General features: G+C 42.8%; 2 protein-coding genes across 9 annotated transcripts; one reads left to right on the top strand and one right to left on the bottom strand.

The window, feature by feature from the left end:
• Window positions 1-14,426, bottom strand: TSN (translin). 8 transcript variants are annotated; one of them, XM_069574469.1, is made up of 9 exons: window positions 14,324-14,426; window positions 13,400-13,498; window positions 12,768-12,952; window positions 8,259-9,218; window positions 6,475-6,568; window positions 5,056-5,152; window positions 3,293-3,408; window positions 2,599-2,678; window positions 1-1,977 (listed from the first exon to the last, which is right to left on the bottom strand). In XM_069574469.1, the coding sequence occupies exons 4-9, from the start codon at window positions 8,295-8,297 to the stop codon at window positions 1,744-1,746; spliced, it is 660 nt and encodes a 219-aa protein (XP_069430570.1). In that variant the 5' UTR covers window positions 8,298-9,218; window positions 12,768-12,952; window positions 13,400-13,498; window positions 14,324-14,426; the 3' UTR covers window positions 1-1,743. The 8 variants fall into 8 exon arrangements, with proteins under 8 accessions (XP_069430570.1, XP_069430566.1, XP_069430569.1 ...); XM_069574465.1 differs by having other exon boundaries at window positions 7,691-9,218; window positions 12,768-12,917; XM_069574468.1 differs by having other exon boundaries at window positions 12,768-12,917.
• On the top strand, window positions 14,420-24,564 carry NIFK (nucleolar protein interacting with the FHA domain of MKI67). Its single transcript, XM_069574462.1, has 7 exons — window positions 14,420-14,647; window positions 15,766-15,903; window positions 20,994-21,102; window positions 22,725-22,936; window positions 23,463-23,531; window positions 23,655-23,723; window positions 23,994-24,564. Exons 1-7 carry the CDS (start codon window positions 14,543-14,545, stop codon window positions 24,180-24,182), a joined length of 891 nt encoding a protein of 296 aa, XP_069430563.1. The 5' UTR covers window positions 14,420-14,542; the 3' UTR covers window positions 24,183-24,564.
• The last annotated feature ends 635 nt before the right edge of the window (window positions 24,565-25,199 follow it).

Below are 25,199 nucleotides of genomic sequence, written 5' to 3'. Positions count from 1 at the left end.
GAAAAGAAACTGTTTTTATTGCTTTACAACAAGCCAGCAACAGACACAACACAATAATCACACATAACACTTGATATCCCCAAATGGTGTATAAAACCAGAATGCGCTCCTCCACTTAAAATCTATTTGTGAAAACTGAAATCCAAAACTTCTCCCAAGAACTTTACTATTCTCAAGCAGAATCAGTACTTAAAGAAGCAAAGAAAACTAGTATCAAACTTACTGCATATGTCTGATTGCATAATTCAGACCCTTTTATGCTCAATCCAGGCAGTGCTATTACTGCACATTTTAGATGGGCATCCTAGGTACTTTACGACTACAACTTTCTTCTTTCCACAAATTCTTTGCAGAAAGAGCTGTCAAGAAAATTATTCTAAAATCCAACAATGCACAGCAATTTATGCCTTATTTCTACTTCTTTCCTCATGATGGAAAATTTGGTCAGTCCTTAACTTGGCCTCCTAACAGCTCCAATGCCCATGCCGAAAATCCTACTTACAAACAGGAAGCCTAAACTCGTATTAGGCCTGAGAAGGTGACACTTCTAAGTAGTTCCTATTATTCTGGACACACTGGCACCTTCCTTTCAGTGAGCTCCAAGATACTGTGGTTGAAGTCACCATTTTAATAATTTCAACTCAACAGTAAGTTACATGGCAAGTACTACCTGAAAATGGGGGATGGGGGAGGGTGGGGGTTGCAGGGGACAGGCCCTGTGCCAGTATATGTGACTTGCCCAAAACTGGAATAATTAACAACCTGAGAGGATTGTTTATTCTTAAAAATATGACCAAGTCAGCTATTTTTTGCCTTTTAATTCAAGGTTTTCTCTTTCTTTCAGACAAAGCACAGCATTCTTCTCTCAGAATATCACCAGTCAGGGTGTTGAGAATTAACTGACTGAGTGGCTTCACACTCCCAGACCTACAGGTCTACCTGGCTATTAGGTAAGAGGTTTCACACTCAGAAATATATCATATGAAATGTTTAAGATGCATGTGGAGAAGATGTTACATTCTGCAAGAGCAGAATGTTAAGGCAACATCAGAAAATGGGTGTTTTAGAACCCTACCCCTACTCCCCACCTGGTAAACAAAGCCAGATGATGCTACTCAATCCTTATTACAAAATTCTCCCAAAATAACCTGCTGAATTTGTCTTTGCAGTTTAATCTCTGACATTTTGATGGCAGTGAGATAGAACCCTGGGGCTATACTTGCCTTGCAAAAAAATTCAATACCTGATTTACTCACAAGGCTTAAAATAAGGAAGGAAAATATAAAATAAGCTGTCCTTCACTTGGCAACCATCCGTTTAATTATGTTTTTACACTGTATCCAGGCCACACCTAGACATGGATGGCTAGTATGGAAACAGAAAACACCAAGGATCACTCCTGGAAGAATCACAAACAAGACAATGAAGTTCTCAGTCAGCACGTGGACACCATCAGGGTAGCAAGAAAAGAACTTTACCAAGAGATCAACATGTACGTTTTCTGACAAAACCGAAGTGTACTGAGTTACAGAGCAAATTCACTGACAACAACAAAGAAAAACCTGTCTTTGTAAAGGCTATTCTGTCACTCCCTAAAAAGTGTTTCAACTCTGATACACCACACAACTGGTTAAGAAAATGAAGCGCGGTGTTTAGCGACGGGACATCCTAACTACCATGGGAGGCGCTGGGCTGGGCCTGGTGGGCACCACTGGAGTCAGCAGGGCTTGTCGGGGGAGCCCCCTACTTCTCCACGCAGGCTGCTGCCGTCTCCTTGTTGAAACCCCGGATGGAGAGGTCGTAGACTACCTCCTCCACTTTCTTCACGTCGTACTTCAGGCCATCGTAGCGCTTCCTCAGGGAATCGTTTTTGAGGTTGAGGAGGCGGAAGCCGGAATCCAGCTCGTTGATGAAGGTGGAGATGTGCAGGGGCCGGGAGTAGTCTCCGGCGGTCACGCTGTTGACAGACAACCTCGACTGTGGGAGAGAAGCGGAAGGTCACAGCAGGGCTCTTCCTCCAAGTCACAGCCACGAGGCCGGTGCACGACTTCTCCACACTATCCCTCATAACTACAGTTCTGACAACCGCTCGGTATTTACTTACTCAAAACTAAGAAATCATTCCCCTTTTGGTGGAGTTTCTGTGGTCTCCTGACTTCTCATAAATATAAACAGGGTTAGAGTGAACTCTTTTATAACAGCTTTCTTCTGTTTTTATTTTTATAGGACAGTTTCTCAGAGAGAAATTAAGGGGAGAAAGACAATAACAACTGGTAAAAGTTCTATAGTTAATTGTTCCCAAAAACAACTATATAAAGGAACAGTTACCAGGAATATATACTGTGCCACTGCTCTGAAAGGAAGAAGTGTTCTCATCTTTTTAAATCGCATAATAACAAGTATGCAAAGCCACCTCATTGTCTGAACTGCCATCCCAGCAAAACGTTAACACACACAATACCCAGTCAATGACTACCCTGTGACCAACAGATGGCTTAGAAAAGAATGGGACATCTGAATTTTTGTACCCATTTAAAAAAACTGACAATGATATGGAAACGTCAAAAAGAGCAAATGGCAAATCACTAAGTTTCTTACCAGTTCACTAGCGAGAATGAGAACTCCTGAGAGATAATCTTCCACATCCAAGTGAAATCCCTTCTCCCGATCAGGCTCAACTGAAACATGTGACACGGCAAAGACAAGGTCACGATGGAAACATAACTTACACCTAAAATCTGTTTTAAATACACACACGTATACACAAGTACAATTTCTCTCAAAGTAAAGAAAGGAGTCTTTCAAAACTATCTTTTGAATGTGGATATATCCTTGGCAACAGACCTCACTGTGGAATTTTTGAGTTCTCAAGCAAAATTCAATCTTTCGTTTTATTTTTCTTAAAGTAATACCACCAAGAATAGTATCCTGTTATGCATGAGAATAGCTTTTAGAAGGTATGTGTTGAAACATTTAAGGAGAAGTCATGGGATCTACGCTTAACTTCCAAACAGTCCAAACATGCCCCCAACACACAGTGAGGAGATGACAGACAGGGCAAAATGTGAACAAGCAGAGGATCTAAGTGGAGTACACAGGTATTCACTTTCAACTTTTCTAAAACACCAGAAGAAACGCCCAAGTAAACAGAGCAAGCCCCTACATATTTTTAGTTTTCATCTCTCCAAGAAACCAGTTTTCCACTTAGTTCTCATTTGTTTCCATAAACAGAAAGCCCCTCCCACCAAAAATTAAACTGATCATGTGGATGGACACGACTGAGGATACTCACTGCCAAGGATCTCCGTAACCGCTTCTCGGGTCACTAGGGTTTCAGACTCCAAGTACACAACAAACGCTGCTAGGAAGACCAAGCGCTGCAGCACAAACCTCCAGTGCTCGTGAAACCTGCAGTGAGTGCAAGGGACCAGGTGTTAGAAAGACGGGCACAGGACAGTCACGGCCAAACGTGTGCAGCACGGGACCCTTTTTCAAACAAAACCTTATGTGAAACTCCAAAATATAAAATGTGTTAAGAACAATATGACATTTAAGTATTTTATATAGATGGATTTAGTGTAAATTTTGCCAGTCCAAATTTATAACAATTATTTATTATGATTTTAATATATAAGAAGCATGGTCCAATTCTGATGAATGCAAAAATTTACAGCCAAATGTTATAGACAAGAGCAACTGTGCTTTAGAAGTTTAATCAGTGAACAATGATGCTGCTCTGAGAAAAATAAATGCTGGCAAATGCAAACTGATGAGAACTACAATGTATATCAGCCTCAGCATCTCAGTCCTACACTCTGAACTGAATGCAGGGTATCCAGAAACTCCAGCTTCACACACATGAGAAAGAACTACCGTCACTAAACAGGTGACCTTAAAACACTGGGATACAGTAGTTAAACTGAGCTAGGAGACTGAAAAAGAAAAAAGAAATTTTATAACCCCTAGATATTTACGCTATGCCTCCTGATTTTCAAATGTGGCAACAAATTCAAAAACATCTTTCAACACAACCTAGGTCAAACCAAACATTTTGAGGGCCAGATCAGCCAGAGGGCAGCCTGTATGTGAACTCCAAACTCCATGCTCTCTAAAGACCCTGCCAGTTCTCCTGTCCTATCTCTAAGCGTCTGTTATTAACCTTACAGCAGGGGTCAGCAAACCTTTTCTAAGACTGAGGCTTTCTGGGTCACATTCCGTCTCTGTCACACTCTTGTTTTTTTTTTCCTTTTCTTAGTTAACTCTTTAAAATATAAATATATTTATACAAAATATAAAAGGTCACAGTAATTTGCCAGCCCCTATCTTTCAACAATCTTGTGAGGTTACACTCCCCACTCCCCACATACCTGTCTTAAGTATTTCTTGCCCTAACATATCTTAAAAGAACATTGTCTCTAGTGAGAAAGCAAGTCTAAATAGAAAGTTTAGGTTCCTATTTACCATATTTCATCAACACTCAGCTTTTCCCAGTTTAACACCTGTGAAATCAGGAAGTATTAAACAATCTACATGTTTCATAATTATGATTAATAACAATCTTTTCCCTAATGACACAAAACATAACATTGTTTCTTAAAATTAATAGTGCTGTAGATTTAATAAAATATGGCAGAAAATATTACCTGCATATGTTACTTGGCAGCAAAATTCAATATTCAGTTTATACAAATACACTGACACTTAATTTCATAATCTTAGTAGCATAGATACGGTCCATCTAACTTTACAAGTAACTTCAATAAACTAAAAAAAATTCTCTGACCTTCACATAATACATATTTTCTTTTTAATTACTTTCTCATTGTAAAAATTACACATGTTCCTTAAGAAAATTATGAAAGTAAAAGGGAGAAAAAAAAAGTCAGCAATTTTGTCACCATTAAAATACTACCACTATTAACAGTTCCTTTTCCTCTCTGTTGTTTCTTCAAAGTAGGATTGTCAACTAAATCTAAGCAATCATTTAGTCCATGCAAATTTTTCTCTTGCCTTCTTTTACTTAACGTTAAACAAGATGCTACTTATCTTACAAACCTGTAATACTGTTCAGCAGGAAACTTGGTCTTCAAAGACGTTAGATGTGTTTTTACTGTACCAAAATGTTCTCGAGCTTTCAAACACCTCTTTGGAACTGATCACAAAAAGATAGTCAAATGAAATAATGAAAGACTTACCAAATTTCAAATACAGTTCTTGTTTAACAATCTATGCAGTCTACCTGGAAATAAATCAATTTTTTTAAATCTCATGAGGAAATGTAGAGCATGCATCTCTGCTACCAACCTGGCTCTCAAAATTTCATATCTAGTTTCCCTACTGAAAAATAAACAACAAAAAATTGCTAAAAGGGGGTATGTCAGGAAACACACTGGCAAACTGTTATAAATTAACTAATCTTTAAGCACCTTTCCTAGACAGTCCCCAAAGGATGCCTAAAATTGGATTTTGAAGGCTCTCATATTTGGTCAAGGAATTCCTTGATGGCTCAGACGGTAAAGCATCTCCCTACAATACGGGAGACCCAGGTTCAATCCCTGGGTTGGGAAGATCTCCTGGAGAAGAAAATAACAACCCACTCCAGTATTCTTGCCTGGAAAATCCCACAGACGGAGGAGCCTGGTAGGCTACAGTCCATGGGGTCGCAAAAAGTTAGACACGACTGAGCGACTTCACTTAGCACTTATATTTGGTCAAAAAGCAACTTTAGGATTTCTTTGCAAGTTCAGTGGTTAAGACTCCATGCTTCCACTGCAGGGTGCAAGGGTTCAATCCCTGTTTGGGGAACTAAGATTCTACATGTCACATGATGTGATCAAAAATTTTTTAAAAAAATTAACAGCTTTATAATTATTCTCAATCAGGCTGACCAACTCCCTATCTCTCACAAAAATGACTTGCCCCTGACACCTTTTAGCTATGTTATGATACAATTCTTAATCTGAAAACACATTTCACTTCTTCTAATTGTGTTATCTTTTACAATAGAGATTCCATTTCTAACCTTCTTATACTCTGTATCTCCATTCAAAAGACTGACTGTAAACACTGTGACAACATTTTACAGTGGCCATTTTACTATCTAAAAGTACATATTACATCACATTCAATGACTGAAAGATTGGTGTTAAGAAAAAGCCAAATAAAAGTTGCTATATACACAAGAGAACTATGGAACTACCACAAATATCATCAGTAGAACTACACCACTAGAGAAAACATTCCTAATTCAACCTATGTGAAAGCAGAAAATCAACAAAAATACAGAGAATTCTGCAAACCTACAAAATGACCAACTCACTTATTTCTCCAATTTTTACTCACCATAGAAACATGAGGAACAATTTTCATAGTTAAACCTTACAGATTTGATATGTCTTCTGAATGTAAATTAACTCTTTAGATGAAAGATTGACAGAGTGGACAAAACCTTCCAAATCAAAACAAAGAACTTACTGTCCTGAAACCCAGCACCCTGATGGACCCCTTGCAGTAGAGTTAAAATCTCTCGAGCTGTTTGTTCTAAACTCTGTACAACTTTTCGGATTTCCTAGAAAGAGATAGATCAAAATATCAAATAAATTCAACATAAATATTATAATAGCCTCACACCAAATATACTAGATAATATATTTGATCTATGACACCTTCACTTACATTTCCAACACTATCAACCTTTACAATGACATAAATGGTGCACAAGATTTATTCAGAACTGAATTCTGACTTTTCTACCTTCTCTATGAGACCTTCAGGAAGTCATTAAAAAACCTGAGATTCCTCATACAGATTTCAAACGGTAACAGCCACCCACTCGCCCCAAATATCCCACTGGAACACTGAAGGAGAGGAGGTATCCAGACATAAACCAAAAAGAGAAAAACGAAACACAACACAGGACTGCGTATCTTTCATTCATTCATTTCGCAAATATGCACTGAGCACTTGTATTACTAGGGAACCAAGCAAACGGTCCCTTCTTTCCTGCAGTTGTGTCGAGCGGGAGGCGTTTAAAAAGTAACGACCGCACAAATTAATGCCCTACTATAAGTAAACATAACAGGAAAAAGATCCTTTTGATTGTGAGGTCACGAAGATGACCAGAAAAAAAAGAGTGGAAAAGAAACGCATACCAGGAAAAGCAAGCAGTGCTTGCAAAAGTCCCGAGGCAGGACGCTATTTGGGGAACTGGAGGAATAAAAGGGAGGTAGCGTGACCATAATATACAACAGGAGTAAAAAGAGACTGGAGAGACCCGTGGACCACAGTTAGTCTGGATTTTTATCCTACGTAAAATGAGAAGCCATAGGAGAGTTTTAAAGAGAAATGGCCACACGTGCTTTTAAGACACCAATAACCCACACAAGAAACACGTGTTGTCTGAGTCCCAAGCGCTGAGGGTTCGACATAAAAATGAACTAAAAATGAGAAAAACTGACACCCAAATGAGGTAGGTGATGCCGAAGAACCGAGCCCAGAACACAGGGAACCAGGACCTGGCAGCAGAATCGGGGTTGGGGTCAAGGAGGTGCCCTAAGCCGAAACGTGAAGGGTAGGAACCCACCCCCGGAGGCTTCCCCACCGCTCGAATCAGAGCGACGGGAGGAGGGCCGGGCGTCGCGGCCCAGCTAGGCAAGGAGAGGGGAAGGGATATGGGGAGACGGGGGCTCGCCTCTCGGATGTCCTGCTCGGCAGCCAAAAAGCCCTGCAGCTCCACGAAGATCTCGCTCACAGACATGGCGCCGGCCGCACGACCGTCAGCCAGGGCTGCGAGAGTGGCCGGCAGAGTGCGTTTGGGAGACAACCGGCGCCTTCAGTTGCAACGACCCGCCGCTACCGCCGCTGCCGCTGCGTCCACCGGGCCCTACGCTGAGCCTGTCGCTGGGGTCCTTCCAGGCCCGCGGCGCCCAGGATGCCGGGCTGTCCGCCGCGATGCCTGAGACGCTGGCCGGAAGGCAAAGCATGATGGGCGGGGCTCTTACACAGGCATCGTTGGAAACCACCCGGGAGGGGTCCTTGGAGCACGTGGGCCTGAGAGAGGTGGGGACTTGGGCTAAGAGGTGTGGAACCATCCTGCTGTTAGCTAGTCGTTTCCCCCGTCAGTGTCATGCTAGATATTTGGTTCCAGGAGCTGTGCACGATACCAAAACCTGAGGTCTCTTATATGAAATCGTGTTAAGTTCAGTCGCTCAGTCGTGTCCCAGTCTGCCACCCCGTGGACTGCAGCACATCGGGCTTACTTGTACATCACCAACTGCCGGAGGTTGCTCAAACGCCATGTCCAGCCAGTCGGTAGTGCCATCCGACCATCATCCTCTCTCATCCCCTTCTCCTCCTGCCTTCAATCAGGGTCTTTTCCCAGTGAGTCAGTTCTTCGCATCAGGTGGCCAAAGTGTTGGAGTTTCAGCTTCAGCGTGAGTTCTTCCAATGAATATTCAGGACTCATTTCCTTTAGGATTGACTGATTTGATCTCCTTGCAGTCCAAGGGACTCTCAACTTCTCCAACACCACAGTTCAAAAACTTCAATTCTTCAGCGCTCAGCTTTCTTTATGCTCCAGCTCTCACATCCATTCATGGCTACTGGAAAAAACATAGCTTTGACTAGAGGGACCTTTGTCGGCAAAATAATGTCTCTGCTTTTTAATATGCTGTATAGGTTGGTCATAGATTTTCTTGCAAGGAGCAAGCATCTTTTAATTTCATGGCTGCAGTCACCATCTGCAGTGATTTTCGGAGCCCAAGAAAATAAAGTCTGTCACTGTTTCCATTGTTTCCCTTATTTGTCATGATGCGATGGGACCAGATGCCATGATCTTCGTTTTTTGAATGTTGAGTTTAAGCCAGCTTTTTCACGCTCCTCTTTCACTGGGCTCTTCAGTTCCTCTTCACTTTCTGCCATAAGGGTGGTGTCATCTGCTGTATCTGAGGTTACTGAGGTTACTTCTAATATCTAATAAAATGTGTTATGTAAATGGTTGTTTATGAATAATATGTAAATAGTTCCCAGTACACAGAAAATTAAAGTTTTACTTTTCATAACTCGAATTCAGTATTTTCTAAGTTGGTTAAATCTGGCCATGTGGAACCACAGATTCAGAGGGCTGACTGTACAAGGTGTTTTGTCCCACAGCAGTTGGCAGGAAGATGCTTCAGTCCTGAAGGGTATGCAGATTCCAATCTTTGGAAAAACATTCGTCTCTGCAAAAAATACTCGGGAAAAATAAAAGTTATGCAGGACTGGAATAACAGGACAGATTAAGAGTAAAAATTTTCTCTATGTACTTTTTTTTAAGTTTAACATCCCTGTAGGATTGTATTGCATTTTTTAAGATTATATGAATTTTTAAGCATTTCAAGTGTGAAGTTTTTCTTCGTCTCAACTAACACCTTCCTCCATTCTCCCTCCTTGAAGCAAGCCTTTCTGTCTGACTAAATTCCATACATGTACCCTACAGATTGGAGCAGGAAATGGCAATCCACTCCAATATTCTTGCCTGGAGAATCCCATGAACACATGAGCCTGGCTGGCTACGGTCCATGTGGTTGCAAAGAGTCACACAACATGACTTAGCAACTAAACAACAACAACCCTACAGATATGTGTGTGTACGGTGCACTCCAAATGAATTAAAATGATTACTTGTATCAAGTAAATGATAACTTATTGTTTGGTTTGTCCCACATGTTATTCTAAAACTTTACATGAAGGATCATATTTTATCTTCATTATACTTACGCAAATTTGATACTATTTTTATCTTATAAATAATAAGATAGTTGAGAGGTGGGGGAGGGGCAAATAAGAGACAGGATTTTAAGAGGTACAAACTACAAGTTATAAAATAGATAAGTTAACAGACGTAATGTACAGCACACCGAAAAAGCCAATGTTTTATAATAATTTTATATGGATGATATCTATAAAATTACCAAATTACTAAATTACATTTGTAATTGATATGTCAACTATACTTCGATAAAAAAGAAAAAATCAGAATTTAATAAGATCATTCTTTTGTTAAGTCCTATTTTTAAAATTCTTGACATATTTTGTCAAATCACTTTTCAAAGACATTGAACTAATTTCCATTCCCCTGCCCACCAGGGCCTGAAGCAGCCAGTTTGCCTGCACTCTCCCCAATGTGAATACTAAAACTGTAGACATTCGGGGCTAATTTAAGGGTGAAATTATACCTCTTTTAATAGTACTGAGGACAGTGTGATGGGTGGTGCACGTCTGCAAGGTTCTTTGAAGGGCAAGAGAGGCCAGAAAGAAGTGTGGTTGGGAGCTGTGGCCTGCAGTCTGAGAACAGGAGAAAGGGTTAGAAAGTCAGTGCAAAGAGAGAAAAACGAGATGGGCCTGGAGCTGTATACCCATGCGGGTTTGGGGGTTTTTTCCGATTTATTTTTGGCTGTGCTACAAGGCCTTTTTCTAGTTGCAAACAGCAGGTGCTACTTTTTGTTGCAGTGTGTGGGCTCAGCATGGTGGCTTCCCTTGTGGTGCCCAGGCTCTAGGGCATGCAGGCTTCAGCAGCTGCTGCCAGAGGGCTCACTAGTTAGTTGCTGCTCCTGGGCTCTAGAGCACAGGCTCAATAGTTGTGGCACCTGGACTTCGTTGCTCTGTGGCATGTGAGATCTGCCCAGACCAGGGATGGAACCCATGTCTCCTGCATCGGCAGGCAGATTCTTTACCACTGAGCCACCAGGGAAGCCCCCGTGAGGTTTTAATTTACAGAGGTGACATAGTGACAACTGGAAAGGCCAGTGCCACTGAAAGAAGAATTACTTACTTACATTTCCTGAGAGGACAGGGCACACCATGCCATGCAGGGCCACATGGGGAAGCTCCAGGTTTACTCAGAAGGCAGAAGCAGGAGCAAGGAAAGCCAAGCCAGAGCCTGTGTCTGTGAGTACTTTGAATGCTTCTGGTGGGCTTCTGACTATAGGAGTGGTCTCAAGTCACCTCATACCTGGCCCTGGCATGACTTAGGGCAGGGAACCAATATTGGCTTTGTACTTGAGATTCAGGTAAGGAGATGCTCCAGGCTGAGCCTTTGCTAGCCCTGGGAGAAACAGTCCCTCTGCAGCCAGCTGGCTTTTTGGACTTTTTAAAATTTATTTTGTAATCAAATATAGTTGATTTACCATCTTGTATTAGTTTCTGGGACACAGCAAAGTGACTCAGTTATATAGATATTCTTTTTCATATTTTTTTGCTATTATGGTTTATCACAGGATATTGAATATAGTTCCCTGTTCTAAACAGTAGGACTTCGTTGTCTATCCATTCTATATATAATAGTTTGCATCTGCTAATCCCAAACTGCCAGCAAGTTTGTTAAGGTGTCAAAATAGAAATAGAGAAAATACAAACATGATTAATACAGGCTAGGAAGGGGGCACCAGGATGTGGACTACAGGCCCTTCAGGACGCAGGACACCCTGGGTGTCCCTCATTGAAGGACTGGAAAGGATCTTGGGATGAAAGAGGGCATTGGTGAGTCAGCCCAGTGGTTTTCCCAGGGAATCTGGACCCTCCGGGCAGCACCCACTCTCCATGCTTCCCACCCCTATCTCCCAGAGGCCCACCTGGTTTGGGGCCTGTGTATGACATTAAACACAGCATAGGGCAGGGTGTGCCCCAGGTGACAGACATCCACAGGACAGAGGAAGAAAATTCCCCTTCCAGCCTCAGGTCATGGGGCCCTAAGCGGTCTGCAGACTGAATGTTTAGTTTGTCAGGTGACATGCATTGAGGCTGCACAGTTGAAGCTGGTAACACAGATGAGAATTGCTCCCCACTTCTTCCCCTAAAACTGCCTTTCAGTCCCACATGAGAAGCCCTGTAACTGAGCAAGGGGCATTCTGGCAGGGGCAAGGGTGAGGTGGGGGAGTCTGCCCTCTTTAGTGGCAGCAGCTGGGCTCACATAGCTGGGCTCTCATCCTGAGGGTGACATAGTGGATGACCTCACAGGGATCAGGCAGAGAGATGTAAGGGGAGGAGAACAGGGGGAGAGGAAGGTGGGCAGAGCTGGGCAGACGCCTTGGACCTTGTCGGTACCCACCTGGTCTCCTCTCCTCCAGCCCTCAGCCCCACCCCACAGAGCCCTCTCCTCCCCTGGCCCAGCCCCCCAGATGCTCAGCACATCCTGCCTTGCCCTGCAGGTGGTCCCACTCTGCCATCCACCCCCACCCCCGACCCCCTGCCATCAATCTCAGCAAGCAGCCCTCGCTGTGCTGGGCCCCCAGCCCATAGGTGATGATGGTGGCACCATGGAAAAGACGTGCCCCTATTCTATCCCAAGTGAGGGGTGGCATGGGAAGACAGAGGGGGAGAAAGATGGGGAAGAACTGCAGTGAGCTCACTCAACAGTCCGCTTGGTCTGGGGAACTGCCTGGGAGGCATTTGCTACACGTTGTTAAGTGACTTGTTAAGTGACTGGGGTGGGGTGGCACTGGCAATGAGTGCTGGGGACAGGTGCCAAGGCAGTGTGTATGGGACAGTCCAACTCAGTGAGGACCATCTCACCCAAGTAGCCTCCCCATTCTACATGCAAATCAGGAGGAAGGAGAGGGAGGAAAACAGGGAAAGAAGTTAAGAAGGAGAGAAGGAAGGAAGAGACAAATATAAGCAGCTCAAGTCTGTTACCTGGGCATGTGGAAGGCCAGCTGCCATTCTGATCATTAGTACTGTTGCTGCTGCCACTAAACAGTACAGACTCCCCCACCTCCACCCAGGAAACTTACCAATCATCTCACCCAAAATCTTATTTACGGCTGAGAACACTGAGGTACCGCCTGAGAGGAGGAGGATTTTCCCCCAGGCACATGGCCAAGGGTCTAGTGGGTTTCTGGATTCTCTGACCAGAAGAGCACAACTCCAATGATCCCTGGGCTCTAGACAGCAAAGGCAGAGGAGAACGAGATGGTCCCTGGCAGGGCCAGAGCATACGTCACTGAAGGCGCTGTGACTGACTCAAGCTCAAAAAGGGGAAAATGAAACAGGTCTGGGATGCAGTGAGGATTCAAGGGCTGAGACTCTGTCCCCAGTTAAGGGCAGACTTCTATGGTCAGGTAAAGGCCAAGGGGAGGGTGTCCTGGTAGCTTTCTGTGAACATCCAAGAGTTCCTCCACTACCTCCCTGTAAGGTGTCAAGTCAGCCCCCGAGATTAATCTAAGTGTTTTCCTCAGAACATCATTTCAGGCTGCACCAAAGTGGTAACTGTATCCGTTTCCCAAGGCTTCCATTACAAATGACCACAAACTGGGTGGCTGGAAACAATAGAAATGTTTTCTCCCACAGTTCCTGAGGCTAAAATCCAAGTCCCAGATTTTGGCAGGGCCATTCCCGAAGATTCTAGGGAAGACGAGTCCCTTACCTCTTCCAGCAATTCCTGGTGTTCCTCAGTTTATGACATCTCTCCAATCTCTGCCTCCGTCATCAAGTGGCATGCTCCGTGTGTGTGTGTCCAAATTTCCTTATTACAAGGACATTAATCATTGGATTAGGGCCCACCTTATTCCATAACCACCTCATCTGAACGTGATTACATCAGCAAAGATCCTGTCTGCATCACAGGTGTTGAGGTGAAACATATCTTTTGAGGGGACAGCAATTCAACCCAGTTCAGTGATCAGTTCTCCATGTCTCTACTCCTGATAACCAAAGTGTAATCCACAGAGCATCAGCCTCACCTGGGAGCTTGTTAGAAACACAGAACCTGAGGCCCTGCCCCCACCTAGGAATCAGAATTGGCAATCCACATGCTCAATCAATTTTGATAAGACTTGGGTCACCACTTGATCCTTTAGAGGCTAGGAATTCCTGGAACCGGTTGGGGAAATCTGAGAGGGGATCTCCCAGAAGAAAACTGTCAGTTTGCCGTCTCCCCGTCTCTGCTCCTCCTTTTCCCTCCCCATAGGAACTGAGAGATAAGTCAGGAATAGAGGGGGCTGTTCACACACACACACGGAAGGGACCCTCAGGGAACCGTAGAACCTGCTCTGTATCCTAGACCAGTACCTGACTCATACATCAAACATCTAATTTTGAGAACAGCCAAGAGGCCAGCCCTGCAACAATGCAAGGAGTGAAAGCCATCTCCTGTAGGCAACAGAAGACGACGCCCTTGTTAAAGCATCAGATCACCTTAGAAAAGCCCTCCCAAGGGGAGCTCCTGGACACAGAGCTGACCTCGTTGGCAGGTAGAATCACTGTCAGGCAGGATATCTAAATATTGAGCAGCCAGGCGAATGAGCACCTCCAAACGGAAGCAACTCTGAACGTGCCAAAAGACATTTACCAGTCGAGAAGCTCCTTGAGCCCTTTCACCGCGCTGCGCCACGCCCTATGCCTCGCCCCCGCGCTGAGCTGTCGCCCAGGCTCCGCCCCCGCGCCGTCCACCCAGGCTCCGCCCCGGAGCCGTGCCACAGGCCCCGCCCTCCCTTCCGGTTTGGGGAAGCAGAGGGTCTGGCGTTTCCGGGTGTACCGCGTGGGTCTCGTCTTCTTACGAGTTGGCGGAATGGCGGCGTTCGATGGCCCGGCAAAGCCGCTCCTGTCCCTAAACCCGCAGGAGGATGCCAAATTTAAAAAGGAGGTGGCTCAGGTTCGTCGGCGTGCGACCAAGGTGAGCGGCCGGCGCGAACCCGACCGCGAGGGGAGGTCGCGGACCGGGTCTGGGGGTCCCGCCCGCGCGCCTCGGCCTCACCAAGCCTGTGCTTCGTCCGGCGTCACCCAGCTCGGACCCCGACCTTAAGAGCTTGCGGGCCGAGGTTCCCTCGGGAGGACCGAGAAGTGACGGCTTTGGGCCGCGCGGGCCTTAGGGTCCTTATGGAGGTAAGGTAAGGAGTGGGTATCGCGGGGATACTCGAAGAGAGGAGAGCCAGCTGTTGGGTCGGCCCTCGTCCCGCGGATCAGCGCCAGTCCTACTTCGGCTGGGCCCCCAAACTGGGGAGGTTTGTTTGCCTGGTTAGTGGTTTCGGAATTCGTAAAAGACAGTATTACCCAAGTTCTATTTGCTGTTTGGGGCCCTGATATCAAGTTCAATAATATTTGCCCAAGATTTTATCACAAAATGTACATGGGAAAGCTTAAAAGTCTGTATTACCGAAGGCAGGGGTTCGAGGGCAGAGATACTAAAAGGTTAGTAGGCTTCGTGAAGGTTTACTGACGTCTTAAAATTGTTTCTTTATTGGGTGCGAGTAAACGGTGATCTGCAAACAATATTGAAGGGTATGTTTGTTAGAGTTCTTAGACCAGAAGATTTTAATCTGTTAATTCAGCGTGTAGTTACTGAGTATGAAGCTGAAAAGACAGGCTACTGCTTGGCGGTTGCCTCGTGTGGACACCCTTCTTTTTTTTTTCATTGAAGTATAGTTGATTTACAGTGTTGTGTTAATCTCTTCTGGGGTGTTGAATATAGCTCCTGTGCTATACAGTAGGACCTTATTGTGTATGCATTTTCTGTATAATGGTTTGCATCTGCTAACCCCAAACTCCCACTCCCCCTCCCCTACCCCGCTCCCCTCTTGGCAACCATAAGTCTCTTCATTATATCTAAACAGCTAATTCGTTTCTGTTGTGGTAAGTGGAAATACAGGGTAGGTTCTTGATCTCTTGTCTTAATCTAAGAGCAGAGTTTCACAAGTTTTGTTGCAGTGTGATTTTTTTTAATTAAAAAAAAGACATATATATATATATATACATATATATATATATATGTTTCCCTGGTCTTTATGTTTTCAGCAACAGGAGAAACGAAAATCTACTGCTGGAGTAATCTATGTGGGCCACTTACCACCGTCCCTTTATGAAACCCAGATCCGAGCATATTTTTCCCAATTTGGCACTGTTACAAGATTCAGACTGTCCAGGAGTAAAAAGGTAAGGTTTTGGATTTGAATTAGATTGTTTTATTTTCCAAAAGCATATCATCCTTGACAGGTTTTGGAGCATGTTTGCATGTTATTGCTTATCACACACTACATTTCAGAAAAGGATTGGATAAGGTCTAGAACCTGAAGCAGACGGAGAACAAAATTAGTATTCCTGTGAATGTGTATTTTACTTTTTTTTTTTTTTTAAGGTAATTGCCTCAAGTCCTCAAATTAAATTGGCAATCCTAGTGAGTTCTTTTTATCCTGTAACTACTAAGCCAGGGATTCATGAACTTAAGTGTGAGGCTGGACTCAACACCTTGTTGGTTGTATGACTTTGGGCAAATTCTATAACCTGCATGCTTGTTTTCTGATTTGTAAAATATGAGCAAAATTGCACCAGCCTCTCCGGAGTATTGAATCAAAGCTTAAATGAGGTAATGAGTATAAGATTCTTAGAACAATGCCTGATACACAAAGTACTGTAAAAATGTCACTGTATCACATCTAACTCCTAATAAAGATTTGTGTGGTTTATTTCAGTAATAGGATGTGGCCAACTTTATTTTTTTCCTACATACACATACTTCTATTGGTTGTAACCGCAGAATTCTTGTTATTGGAATCTCTTTTTTTCTTGATACAGTTTGTTCACATTTTACCACTTAAGTTGCAACAGAACAGAGTTAACTGTTTTTTGTCCCTGCTCTGTTGTCACTGCCTGAATATGCTGCAGTTTGTTTATCCATTCTCTTGTTGAACATTAGGTTTTTTCCAGTCTTGTCGATGAAACTGCTGGGAACATTCTTTGTGCAGGTATAGGTGACTTTCTCTTGAATAGTATTTTTCAGACCTTGAATCCATAATAAGAAGTAAGTTTTATAGCACAAGCCAGCACACATGGACCTGTACATAAACATTAACTGAAATAAAAGTCTAGGAAGATGATACTTAACTTTCCCATTCAGTTTATTTTAAAAATACATTTCTGACATAATAAATTTATTCTGCTGCCCTTTAAAAGGGTAACTTTTAAACTTTTCAAACTCTGAGTTTGAAAAATAGCACTTTATAGCATATCCTCTGGATGAGTATAGAATGATCTGCCTCATTTTTAATGAGATTCAGTCAGTTCAGTCACGTCCAACTTTTTGTGACCCCATGAATCGCATCACGCCAGGCCTCCCCGTCCATCACCAACTCCCGGAGTCCACCCAAACCCATATCCATTGAGTCGGTGATGCCATCCAACCATCTCATCCTCTGTCATCCCCTTCTCCTCCTGCCCTCAATCTTTCCCAGCATCAGGGCCTTTTCCAGTGAGTCAGCTCTTCACATCAGGTGGCCAAAGTATTGGAGTTTCAGCTTCAGTATCAGTCCTTCCAATGAATATTCAGGACTGATTTCCTTTCGGATGGACTGGTTGGATCTCCTTGCAGTCCAAGGGACTCTCAAGAGTCTTCTCCAACACCACAGTGCAAAAGCATCAACTCTTCGATGCTCAGCTTTCTTCACAGTCCAACTCTCACATCCATATATGACCACTGGAAAAACCATAGCCTTGACTAGACGGACCTTTGTTGACAAAGTAATGTCTCTGCTTTTGAATACTCTGTCTAGGTTGGTCATAACTTTTCTTCCAAGGAGTAAGCGCCTTTTAATTTCATGGCTGCAATCACCATCTGCAGTGAGTTTGGAGCCCAGAAAAATTAAGTCAGCCACTGTTTCCCCATCTATTTGCCATGAAGTGATGGGACCAGATGCCATGATCTTCGTTTTCTGAATGTTGAGCTTTTAAGCCAACTTTTTCACTCTCCTCTTTCACTTTCATCAAGAGGCTCTTTAGTTCTTCTTCACTTTCTGCCATAAGGGTGGTGTCATCTGCATATCTGAGTTTATTGATATTTCTCCCGGCAATCTTGATTCCAGCTTGTGCTTCTTCCAGCTCAGCGTTTCTCATGATGTATTCTGCATAGAAGTTAAATAAGCAGGGTGACAATATACAGCCTTGATGTACTCCTTTTCCTATTTGGAACCAGTCTGTTGTTCCATGTCCGGTTCTAACTGTCGCTTCCTGACCTCCGTATAGGTTTCTCAAGAGGCAGGTCAGATGGTCTGGTATCCCCACCTCTTTCAGAATTTTCCACAGTTTATTGTGATCCACACAGTCAAAGGCTTTGGCATAGTCAATAAAGCAGAAATAGATGTTTTTCTGGAACGCTCTTGCTTTTTCCATGATCCAGTGGATGTTGGCAATTTGATCTCTGGTTCCTCTGCCTTTTCTAAAACCAGCTTGAACATCAGGAAGTTCACGGTTCACGTATTGCTGAAGCCTGGCTTGGAGAATTTTAAGCATTACTTCACTAGCCTGTGAGATGACTGCAGTAGTGAGATTGAGTATCATTATTTGTTTATCAGCCTTTGGTGTTCTGTGAAATGCTTATTCATGTTTTTGTCCTTATTGTTGTCTTTTTCAAAGACTTTTTTTTTTTTTGGTTTATTATATCTTTGTTTTTTACTAAGGTCAACTTTCTGTTTTATTATTATTTTTTTAATATAAATTTATTTTAATTGGAGGTTAATTACTTCACAGTACTGTATTGGTTCTGCCATACATGAACAAGAATCCGCCTCAGACTTTTTTCTGCCTTTTGTGGGTTGTTATTTTGTAAGTGTTTTTCCATAATGAAGTGCAGTTGTGTTCACCAGCTTTGCGTTTTGAAAATCTTGACAGGGAAGTAGAAAGGAAAGTGTAATGAACATCCTCCCCTGAATTCACTCATTGTTAATATCCTGACACATTAGCTTCATCTGTTGTCATATCTATAAAAATGTACATACCTTTTTGGGTTTTTTAACCTTTTGAATAAAGTGACAGTTGTAATACTTTAATATAAATACATCATCATAAATCTAAGAATAAGGACATAATACTGCTACATAATTACAGTATGATAATCTCATTTCCTACCCCTCTTCAAATATCCCCAATAGTCCCTGCCATTCTGGGATCCAGTTAGGGTTTATGCATTGCACCTGATCATTTAGCTCTTCACCATATGTAGAAGAGTCTCTCTATCCCTGTTTTGCTTGTTTGGTTTTTCTTGACATTGGCTCTTTTAAAGAGTTGAGGCCGGTTGTCTTAGAAAGTCTGCTCCTTGATGCAGTGCACTGAAATGTAACATTTCCAGCTTTGTTGCATATTATAAAGCTATCCACCCCAGTTTTGACTATCTGCTTGGTATTTCTAACTTTCTTGGATTACTAGGTCAAGGTTTTGGCTTTTGAGTGTTTGGTTTTGGGGACACTTGACATGTATTTTCACATCAGATTTCAAAAGATTTATTATAGTGTCTTACACCCCACCATCGTTCACCTCCTGAGTGAGAGTTGGGATGGTAGGAGGATTGTTAGACATTTAAAGTTTTACCAGAATCATCCTGTTGCAGATAACTAACTTGAGACTCTAGGTGATGGCTGTGTCCTGATTGTTAGTCACTAGCACAGCTAGGAGTCAGCCTCCTGGCTCCCAACTCCTGTTAAGCCACACAGCCTGTGAATGGTTTCTTATTTCCAGGATCACATGACCAGTTTTGAGCCATATCCGAAAATAATTTGTTTAATGCAAGATTGTAAAGTTTTCCTAGTTGTTGTCACTAAGAATTGGAACTGTGGAGGAGGAAAAGTTATTTTTCTACTGCCCTAGGCTGAGACCCTATAAATTGGACTGAAAAACTGAGAGATTAAAAAGACTAAAATGTATGCTTACTCATGGGAATGCTCAAAGGGTTGTTAGAACTTTGACTTTGAGGAGTGGCAAGATGAGGGAACAGTGCTTTGAGTTTATATGGTTGCCAGTTGTGGGGAGGCAGATATGCAGGAGGCTAACTCTAAAGTCCAAATGCCCAGGTTTGGATGTCGGTGATAAAATCTGCTTAGTAAAGTTTGTTGTGTTGATTCCTCTAACATCTTTCTGATAGAAGGGAGAGGACAGCTTTCTAAATTTGTGTCCTGTTTTTAGGTAAATAAGGGGAGGGCAGAGTTTCTTGTTCTATTTCTCAGTACCTTCAGCTCAGAAAAATTATTTGCCAGCGGAGCAGATGTGGGGTAGGCATACCCTGCCACCCTAAAGTAACATGTATTAAATACTTGACAAAAGTGTGGAGCACTTGCAAGTTATTTTGTGTTTTCATGGCAACTCTATGAGAGTGTTTATTTTATCCTTATTTTCTAGAAGGAAAAACTGAGGCTTAAACATTCCTTATCTGAGTGTCAGAGCTCAGATCCAAACCTGAGCATTTGGATTTTAGAACTCTTGTTAGCAAGCTCATTTTGTTATGGTGTGGAGGCTAGAACCCAACATGTGTGTCTCTGAGAGAGTGGCCCCTGGTCCTGTGCCCTCAGCTGTGGAGATGATCGGTCGTTGTTAAACATGACAGTGAATGCAATGTTTTATTGATGGGCTGAGAGACACTGGCTTAATTTCTTTTCGTTTTTTTCATATAAATGGGCATTACATTACCTGTATTTTTTGTGATGCATTTATTCCATCTCCCAAGTAGATGGATAATATGATAATATGAGATCAATGAGTAAAGGACTCTGGGACCTACCAGATTCCTTTATGTTGGCTGTTGCTGCTGAATAAATTCCAACGGTAATCATTTATCATATGTAATCAAAATCCCAGGAAATCTTCAAAACCAGTTGCAAATTTAGACTATTTTGGATCTTTTCTTTCCCTGTAACAGTCTGCACACTATGTGATTTGAAGTTGAAAATTAAAGGTGTCTTAATGTTATTCCTTAATGCTGTTCCTACTGGGAATTCCCTGGTAGCTCAGTCGGTATCTGCCTGCAGTGCAGGACACCCAGGTTCAATCCCTAGATTGGGAAGATCCCCTGAAGAAGGAAATGGCAACCCACTCTAGCATTCTTGGCTGGAAAATCCCATGAACAGTAGAGCCTGGCAGGCTACAGTCCATGGTGTTGCAGGAGTCAGACACAGCTAATGTACATTATTTAATGACATTTTAGGAGTTTGATGGCACATTAGAATGTAATTGTTCTGCTTTTTGTGGTGGATTTGTCATTGCAGACTGGAAATAGCAAAGGCTACGGCTTTGTGGAGTTTGAATCTGAAGATGTTGCCAAAATAGCTGCTGAGACAATGAACAACTACCTTTTTGGTGAAAGACTCTTGAAGTGTAAGTACCCAATTCTTAGCCTGTGGGATTTCAGGGATGCTCCTGCTGACAGTGGCCGTGGTGGGAGGTTGCTTAGCTGTTTGGACGTCCCACCTCATCCCTGGGATGAGTCTCCTAAGCAGTGGTGCAACAATTTAAGTACACTTTCAAGATAGATTTGAACTGGAATTTTAAGATTTCCAGAGTGAGAGCTGTTTTCTGCTGAGACGGAGTTGGAACAGTTTCCTTGAGGAGTAAATAGGAAGGGCTTCCTGGTGGGGTATGGGAGGCTTCCCTGAGGAAGAGTCATTAAAGTTGGAACCTGAAGGTTAAATAACCGCCAGGTGAAGGGGTGGAACTGAGAATTTGGTGGGGGCACAGCAAACGCCAAACCAGTGACAAACGTAATTGCCTGCAAGGAGCATAGCGAGAGATGAGGGAGGAGAAATAGACGAGTGAGATCAGGTTACCGGAAGCCATGTAAAGCACAGTTTAGAATACATGCCGAGGACAGCGGAAACCACTAATGGTCCTGGACAGAATGATGTTCAGGGTGAGGAGTCACGTGTCAGCCAGTCTTCGTGGCCTTGGCTGCAGCTCCTCTGCAGAGAAACCATCGGAAGGGCAAGGGTGACAGTAGCAGACGTTCATCCTGCAGGAGGTGGAGCTCCCACCTACCCGCCTCCCCAGAGCAGCCCATCCGGAGCCAGCACCCAGGTCACACCTCTTCATCTTAGTTCCTATTGCTGTGAGAGGGGTCAGGAGCCCCCTGAGATCCTGGGTGTTATTTGCACATGAAAAATGTGGCTCTTGCCAGGACGAAGTGGGTGATTGGGTGACCACATGTATGAGATCCCTGCTGTGCTCCACCTGACTTCTGAAGGATGGCACAAACAGTTCCGAACTCTGATATGAGGTGTTAGCCACATCCCCACCTTTTTTTTTTTTTTCAGGGGAGTAGTTTGTCTTGGAGGTGATCCCAGGGAAATACTTGTAAGGAGTGGAGATTTCACAGGGAGGAAGGAAGTCAGTAAAGGGTATGTTAGCAAGCAGGTTATTTAGGCATTTGGGCCCCTTCCTGCTAGCCACCTTGGGAAACAGAATTATCCCAGCTGACAAGCACAGAAACTGGGATATTTGTGTACCATATATCACTGGTGGAGGGTAGATCCTAGGGATTTTGGCTTCCCTGCATAAGGGGCCCAGTATGCATCCCTAAGCAGAGAGATACAGATAAGCAGTGAGCTGCCTTAGTCCTGGGCAGGTGCCTGGAGGATATGAGCTGGAAGGTAAGAGCTTCTGCTGTCGTGAGTCACGCAGTCTAAGAGTGGGAGTCCTTTTAGCTTCGGGAACCCTAAGACTTAATTTCCACACTCTCCTCTGTGCACTCGTCTTGTTCACTCGTGTATCTCTAGTCCTGGAGTCGTTGGCACGCAGTGAGTGAGTGGTAGATAATTGTGGGCTGTCTGACTTGCCCTTGGGGACCTGCTTTATTCTTTCAGGCTGCTCCATGTAAGTGGGAGACACATCAATTTGATTATGCTACAAGTGACACAAGGTGACACGGGACAGTCTGAAGTTCTCATTAAAAGCCTTTCCCTCCTACTCGGTTGAGAACTTTCTTTTTCTTTTTTTAATTGTAGGCCATGTTATACCACCTGAAAAGGTACATGAAGAACTTTTTAGAGAGTGGCATATGCCATTTAAAAGGCCATCATATCCAGCAGTGAAACGGTACAATCAGGATCGGTCACTTGTTCAAAAGCTACGGATGGAGGAGCGGTTTAAAAAGAAGGAAAAATTACTCAGAAAGAGATTGGCTAAAAAGGGGATTGATTATGATTTCCCTTCATTGGTGAGTATTCCTTTGTATAAAATGTCTAACCCAGTATCTCCCCCTACGAGGTTTTGACTGGTTTTTTGAAACTGCAGTCATTGTAGGCTTGTCTTTGTAGGTTTGTCAAGCTGTCCTAGTATTTCCTGTTACACTACACGGGGAGGAAATCCTGAAAGGGATTAAACCAATTTGCAACACGTACCTGATTTAGCAGTTTTAGATGGTTGAATCAGTGAAACCTTACTTGACCGAAAACCATAATGCTTATAGATTACTAATAAAGGTGTCATTGCCAGGATTAAATGTTTGGTTTATTGTATGTTACCAGTAAATACCAAGACTGTAAAGTGACCATCCTTTTTATGCCATTTTAGTTAAAATTTTGTTTCATGGTCCTTTTAAATTGGAAATAGTCCTAAAAGTCTATGTCAGAATTAACTAATAAGTATATGTATAATAATCTAATGGTAAGTTTTAAAATATACATAAGTGAGACAGCTAGTTTTACAGCTTCTTTTTCTATTACTTCTTTATGCTTGTTTAGGTTAAGGTATTACATAAAAATGAGGAAAATGCTTCAAACACTGGTCCTCGAAATTCCAGAAAGCACCAGGTAAAACTTTCGCTTATCATATTACCCACTTGATATTAGAGAAAGAGAAATGGGGAAGTCCATCCAGGACTACTGTGTCTAGTCAACACGCAGATTGATGTAGTCTCTTAAAATTTATTGAAGGCTTTACGTAAGAAGAAGAAAGCCGCTTCAGTCACTCCTAAGACTCCTGAGAAGGCTGTGGATAGCCAGGTAAGATTGTCTTCAGTATTCTGGGGATCCAGTATTACAGTTTAAAGGAGGACAGGCAGTTGCTGCTACTGTCACTTTGCTTGCTCAGTCTTGTGACGAAGTGTGATAAGCACCTAAGCGCTTGATCATGTGCAGCTATATCATCAAATGATGGAAACAGGCCTAAAATAATACGCATAACTTACAAAAAAATAGAGGAGAGGTAGTGGGAGAGGGTCATTCCTAATATCTTCCCACATTTATATGTTATAATCTTTCACTTGAACCCAGGGTCCCACACCAGTTTGTACACCAACATTTTTGGAGAAACGAAAATCTGAAGTGGCTAAAATGAATGATGATGATAAAGATAATGAAATAGTTTTCAAACATCCTGTATCTGGTGTAAAAGAAGAAACACAGGAGACTCAACCACCTGCAAGTTCAAAGAAAAAAAGACGAAGAAAACACAATCAGTGATTTTTTTTTTTTTAATGTATTGTGTATAGTTCTTCTGAAAAGATGATTTTATTATGAAGACTAATTCTGTATATTTAAGTAGATATAGTGGAATGCAACCAGTAACAAGCTAGTTGGGAAAAAACTGTCAGTTCAAGTCGCTGAGGAAAGCAGTCAGTGATTCTGGCTTCCCTGCCCTCGCTGAAATGCAGAGGTGCACACCAGTTTACAGCAGCCGGCCTCCCACTGCCTCTTGTCCTGCCTCTAGTTTTCTTAGCGGTTTTCACAGCTGCTTTTAGTTACTCTGCCTGGAGAGAAGATCACTATTAACTGCCGATTTAAGCACTAAACTGTAACTTTGTTGTTACCATCAAATAAAGAAAATCTTGCTTGACCATCAAAATAGTTCTCTGTTAGACCAAGCACATTTAACCCATCAAATGGCTGAAACTAGAAGTTGGATTCTATGGGGAATGAGGAGGTGTCAGTACTAATAGAGATTCATTTATGTATATACAATCATTTTTACCAATGTTAAATTAGTTTGTGGTGGGCTGGCATGGATTAATTAATAACTACCATCTTCTATCAGTATCATCAATCAGGAATTTGGTTTCAAGATTCATGTTTCAAGACCACCAGATAAACTTTTTCTGGTTTTTTTGTATGCAAGGGGGACTTGGATATCCTGAAATAAAAAATTGTTGGGTTTTGCTTTTTGAAGTGAAGTAAAAGTCTCTTGAGTCGTATCCGACTCTTTGCGACCCCAACGACTAATACAGTACAGTCCATGGAATTCTCCAGGACAGAATACTGGAGCAGGTGGCCTTTCCCTTCTCCAGGAGATCTTCCCAACCCAGGGATCGAACCCAGGTCTCCTGCATTGCAGGTGGATTCATTACCAGCTGAGCCACAAGGGATCAGCTAATTCAGTTTCGTTAAAAGGATTCATTACCACCAAACATTTTTTCATATAATATTTGTTTAATATAATGATAATACTGACCTAGGTGAATCAGTTTTAATACACAGAGAGCA

The sequence above is a fragment of the Ovis canadensis genome, chromosome 2, assembly GCF_042477335.2.
Source record: "Ovis canadensis isolate MfBH-ARS-UI-01 breed Bighorn chromosome 2, ARS-UI_OviCan_v2, whole genome shotgun sequence".
In the NCBI taxonomy this organism is placed as follows: Eukaryota; Metazoa; Chordata; class Mammalia; order Artiodactyla; family Bovidae; genus Ovis; species Ovis canadensis.
The sequence above is the reverse complement of the archived record's forward strand: the minus strand, read 5'-3'. Positions and strand labels throughout refer to the sequence as shown.